This window comes from Solanum pennellii, chromosome 2 (genome assembly GCF_001406875.1).
Source record: "Solanum pennellii chromosome 2, SPENNV200".
NCBI classification, from domain to species: Eukaryota; Viridiplantae; Streptophyta; class Magnoliopsida; order Solanales; family Solanaceae; genus Solanum; species Solanum pennellii.
The window spans coordinates 37671583-37676866 of NC_028638.1; the positions used below are offsets into that span (position 1 = coordinate 37671583).

The window sequence follows — 5284 nt, forward strand, 5'->3', positions numbered from 1 at the left end:
GATTAAAAGATATTTTGATATATTTAATAAATTCTTAAGAATGAAAGATTAAGGAGTCGTTTGATAAAGTATATTAAAAAAATGCATGCACTAACTTTATGTATTACTAATATCTTGTTTATTACACCTTTTTAAGATATGTATAACTAATATATGAAAATTCATTATTTCTGTATTTATAATACAAAAGTTTTTAATACATGCTTTATAGCATAATAAAGAAACAACTGTCTCCTCAAAACCATTTTTTCATATTTTTTTCTGCCAATTTCTAGAGGAAATTTAAATAAATATTTATTTTAAAAATTATGCAATGCATATTATTTTTAATACATAATTTAGACGATGTATAAGAAATAATCAATATAATCAATATCCAATATTAGCTTAGTAACGAGTTAGATTTATGCGTGTGTTTTATTAATATATGAATTAGTTATGATATAATTTATGTAATATTTGTAATAGTTATGCAAAACAGTGTCTGACTTAGTTATGTGAATTTTTAAATTATCAACCAAATATTATGTAAATAATTTGTTTTTATCTGACTACCAAATGTCGTATAAATTATTAGTATATGAATAAGTTGAGTTACCAAACGAGTCCTAAAGGGTTCATGTGTAATATTGTTGTTGTAAGAGGGTAATTTGTAATTTGATCACCGGAAAACGACAAAGAAAAATTGACGACGAGACTGGAAGAGGAAAATTCTAATAGGCGTAAGCGTGTTTAAAAGGCGGCACGATCAAGCAAATTCATCATTTCTTCTTCATATTTCAAAAAAAATTTCTGCTTAAACGGAGAAAAAATGAATTGGGTTCAACGGAAAATTTATCTCTACAATGTCACTTTTGGTTTGTACATGCTCGACTGGTGGGAACGTTGTCTCTTCAGTATCCTTTTTTGCTTCTCATGTTCTTCAATTTTGTTAGATCTGATAAAGTTCCTTTTAGTTTATCGATTTTCAATTTATTCTGCTGATCTGTGATTTAGTTATCAGATGTTTATTGGATCTGGAGTTCTTAACGCTTTTTAGATATTTTGGTGCTTGTGTTGCTATGGTTTATGTGTTACAACGGGTTTCGATTTGCTTCTGAGCTCTTCAATAGGTATGTGATTCGTTTTCTCTTGAGGGAAGTTTAGTTTTGTTGTTATTAGTTGCAATTAGTTTGATTTTTCAGCAGCTATCACAAATTCATGTATGTTTTGTTCATAAGTTTGATGGTGGAGATTGGATGTAGAAAAGGAGTGCAACTGGGATTAGTAAATCATTAAAGTTAACTGATGGTCGATTTGAATTTTTATTCTTTGTTTTAAAAATAGATTATAGTGATTTTGTACTATATGGTCGAATCTCAATGAATGTAGTGGAAGGATTGTAAAAAGATGCATTCTTATTTGATAGGTTTAGAGGATTCTGTGGATTGTAAAAAGATGCATTTTTTCTGTTCTGATCACCTAACTAAGAATCTTAAGAGGTAACACCAGGTTCTAGTAGTGATTTTGGTTCAGACAGATGGATAATTGTTCTCACGGAAGTTGTGATGAAAAAATAAAAACCTTTGAAGAAGCATTGAATGCACCCAACGGTGTGGTGTAGTGGTCAACAAAGTGAGGAGAATTATATGGTCTTAGGTTCAAATCCCAAGTGAAATACTACTGAATCCAAAGGGATTTAGCTGGAAAAAATAGGCAAGCTAAAGTTGCAAAATCATGACATCTGAATGAACCCAATTCATGAATACTCCATTTGGCAATCTGTTGTTCTTCAAATTTATGTCAATTCTCCGTTGACCACCATTGTCTATAAAGCTACACCAAGTTCTGATATTTCTCTTGTTTCCTGATTTAGTTGATATGATTTAAGATAGATTCAAGTTATTTTGTAGTAATTTTAATTAGTAGTACCTTGTTAATAGATGCAGATTATTTTTGTAGTAACCTTTCATGAGGGGCCTAACTTTCTTCTTTGATGAAGTAAGTTGTTGCATTTCTGGCATCAAGAAGATGCAATGGTTGCAAAAGAAGTAATGTTAGCTCCAATACATTTGTCTATGCTAGGACAGGGAACTAACAAAAAACAAACAAGAAGGGACAGTGTCTGGACAAAAAAAAGTGAGACTATGCTAAAATGTAATGAAGCTGTTAGCTCTAAATACCAAAAAAACTAATCTATGTGTAGGGAGCTAACAAAGTCCAGAAACTATTCAGGGAAATCTACAGGGGAAAGTTTACTTTAACTAAAGAGAAGTAGGATACATTTTGCCTTGAGAGAGTGATTTGGAGTTGATATCACACCATTAAAACATCTGTGATTCCTTTATCTATGCTATCCAAAAAATGCTGTCTGGTATTATAGTCCAGACTTTCCTGATGGCTTTATCAACTTTTCATGAGCTCCAACATTCACCTGCTTACTTCAGATTTTGTGGCACCACTCATTTAAGTCCAAAAATAGAATAAAACATATTTCAAATGTCATTTGCAACTGTACAGTGGAGCAGTGAGTGATTGACTCTACTGATTTTTGGGCATGTTGCATCTAGTTGTAATTTGAAAGTTTCTTATGACGAGGTTGTCCTGGGTCTAGCATGCTCCATGTTATTCCTAGCCAGTTGTAGCAAATTATCTTCATTGGTAACTTTGTCCTCCAAATCAGCTTCCAAATACCATTGTGGGAACAATAATGACTGTAACCTTTTCTAGCTGTGACTATTCCTTCTTTTGTATGATCCCATTTTAGACTATCTGGATTCTGATGCATCACTAATCATTGAGTTGTCCAATCTTGTTAGGAGACCTAGGAGATCTTCTCCGTCATTGATATTCGTTCTACATATAATGTTCCAGCTTTCCCATCGCTAATGATAAATGGATAAGTTAGTATCACAAAAAAAAATGGAATTGTCGGAGGAATTATTTCATTAGAACAGAGTTGCTTAGCCACTTATTTTTATAGAAACTAATATTAGAATTTCCAACTGAGAAAGATTATTCTGTAAAAATTCCTCCCATAGTTTGCTAATAGTTTTCCGTAGACATACCCCTGGAGGTGTTCTTTAAACTTTGGTGCACCAATTTCCATGCTTTGCTTTAACAACTATCTTTTTTTTAAAAAACTGGTAATGTTATATTCCTCAGCATTAAGGTATGCTGGAGAGCTCCAAAAAGGTAGCAACAAGCCGGGTAATGTTGCTTTAACCACTTTCTTCCAGAGACATCCTGGCTTTACCTCCATAGCATGTCAATGTCATGCATTTGTCATGAATGGCTGGGTCTCTTATTCCCAGACCCTCTTGAGATATTGGTTGAGTGACTTTGGTCCATTTAACTGAAGTGAACTTTATGAAAACTATTATTACCAACCCCGAGAAAATTCCTCCTAATCTTGTCTAGTTGCTTGAGAACCTTACCTGGTATAGGAATGAGACATGTAGTAAGTAGGGATGCTTTCCACAGAACACTGTTGACTAGTGTAACTCTACCTTCCGCAGAGATACTGCATTTTCCACGGTGCAAGCCTTTTCTCCAAGTTTCATACTCTATCCAAATTCCAACAGCTCTGAATTTAGTAATGGAAGCCCCAACTATAGGTAGTTGGGAAAATACAATTACTGTAGTACAAAAGATCTATCAGTTAAGTCAAGTTTGACTCTGAATTAAGCGGATACCTCACACTCTTCAACATGTTAAGGTGAAGATCTGATGAAGCTTCAAATATTAAGAGCGTGAGTTCAAGTTTACGAACTTGGGTTAACTCTACTTGAAAAAAAATCGAAGTACATCAGCCTAGAGTAAGTAGCACTGATTGAGTTCTTAGAAGCCCAATCTCAAACCTTTTAACTAACTCATTTGAACAAATTTATCCTACATTATTTTTATATCCCTCGATAGCCAAGATGAAGAGGAAAGTGAGAAGGGTCCCTCTGTCTAAGACCCTTGAAATCCTGCTGGAGAACTGGTAATTTACACTGAGAACTTGACTATGTTGATGCTGAACTTGATCCATCTAACACACCTATCACCATACCTGATTTCCCTTAGCATAGAGATAAGATGTGACTAATTTAGTTGATGAAAAGCTTTCTCTATATCCAGTTTGTGAAAAATACATGCCTCCCACTTTTTAGTTTCCAATGAAGAACTTCATAGCAATTAAAGCTGTATCAGCAATTTACCTGCCTTAAATGAAAGCATCAGTAAGGGGCCTAACTTTCTTTAACACACTGTACCTGGAGATAAGAATCTTTTGATTGTTTTTGTTATTCCAGTGGCAAAGTTCGAACCTTTTGATTATTTTAAGTGATTTTTGAAGAAAGAAGCTAAGGTGGTGTAACACAGTTGAGCCTGGAAATATGGTTGAATAAATATAACTGAAGCAGTCGAATTGTTAAATAAAATTTAGTTTGAAAAATAACGTTGGTTTTTAGTCTTGTTTGCTTGGACATGTGACCTATGTTATTGAGATGAATCTTAATTTGCTTCAAATTGTTTGCCATAAAAAGGAATTTGATGTATCTCTTTCTTATGATCAAATGAACTTATGTGCAACACTAATATCCTCTTTCACTTCCTGTCTACACCTTTTACTTCTTTTACTAATAGGGAATACTAATGTGACTTTGTTGAAACTCCATTTTATGGTTTCGTGTACCTTATTAGTTCAGGAAATATATATCCTATTTTGCACCAGTTATTATAAGCGAGTTCTTACTTAAATTCTCACTTATATCATTGATATTTTTCTTGTCTCAGGCAAATGTGGTGAAAGTTCATCAGCTGTGTCCTATATGCCTGTTTTGGCATTTAACTTTTAAGGTTGTGAAATTGTTTGCTGTGCCATGGATATAGTTGGCTTTGTATGAATTCATCTTACTAGAAAAATACGTCGTTCTTTTCTTATTCTTTAACAATAGATGACATTTATTGTAATAGTTCGAACAATCAATCATAAATTCAAGTCGAATTTCTTGATTGTTGTAAGCAATGCTTTGAAATTAGCTTTATTAATTTGTGAAGTTCTTTTTTTCCTCTCTTTTGGTGTGTGTTGAGTTGATAGCGCTGTCAATGACGGAAGACAATAGATGAAGAAATTATTGTTGTTCCATTCCTTCTAATCTTCAAGATTAATATGAATTTGGCTCACATTAGTTATTATTATATTTTTAAGTGAGTTGTGGATTTAATTCAGTGGAATCTTCTTTCCTTTTGTTGGGCCTCAAATTGACAAAATTAATCTTAAATTTTTCATTATTGTTATTGTTATGCAAGTTTCATCTTT

General features: G+C 32.9%; 1 protein-coding gene across 2 annotated transcripts; it reads left to right on the plus strand.

Annotated features, from left to right (window-relative positions):
* Nucleotides 1-708: 708 nt before the first annotated feature.
* Nucleotides 709-5036, plus strand: LOC107009103. 2 transcript variants are annotated; one of them, XM_027915030.1, is made up of 3 exons: nt 709-896; nt 1040-1112; nt 1188-4491. In XM_027915030.1, exons 1-3 carry the CDS (start codon nt 812-814, stop codon nt 1276-1278), a joined length of 249 nt encoding a protein of 82 aa, XP_027770831.1. In that variant the 5' UTR covers nt 709-811; the 3' UTR covers nt 1279-4491. The 2 variants fall into 2 exon arrangements, with proteins under 2 accessions (XP_027770831.1, XP_015063865.1); XM_015208379.2 differs by lacking the exon at nt 1188-4491 and adding an exon at nt 4759-5036 and having other exon boundaries at nt 726-896.
* The last annotated feature ends 248 nt before the right edge of the window (nt 5037-5284 follow it).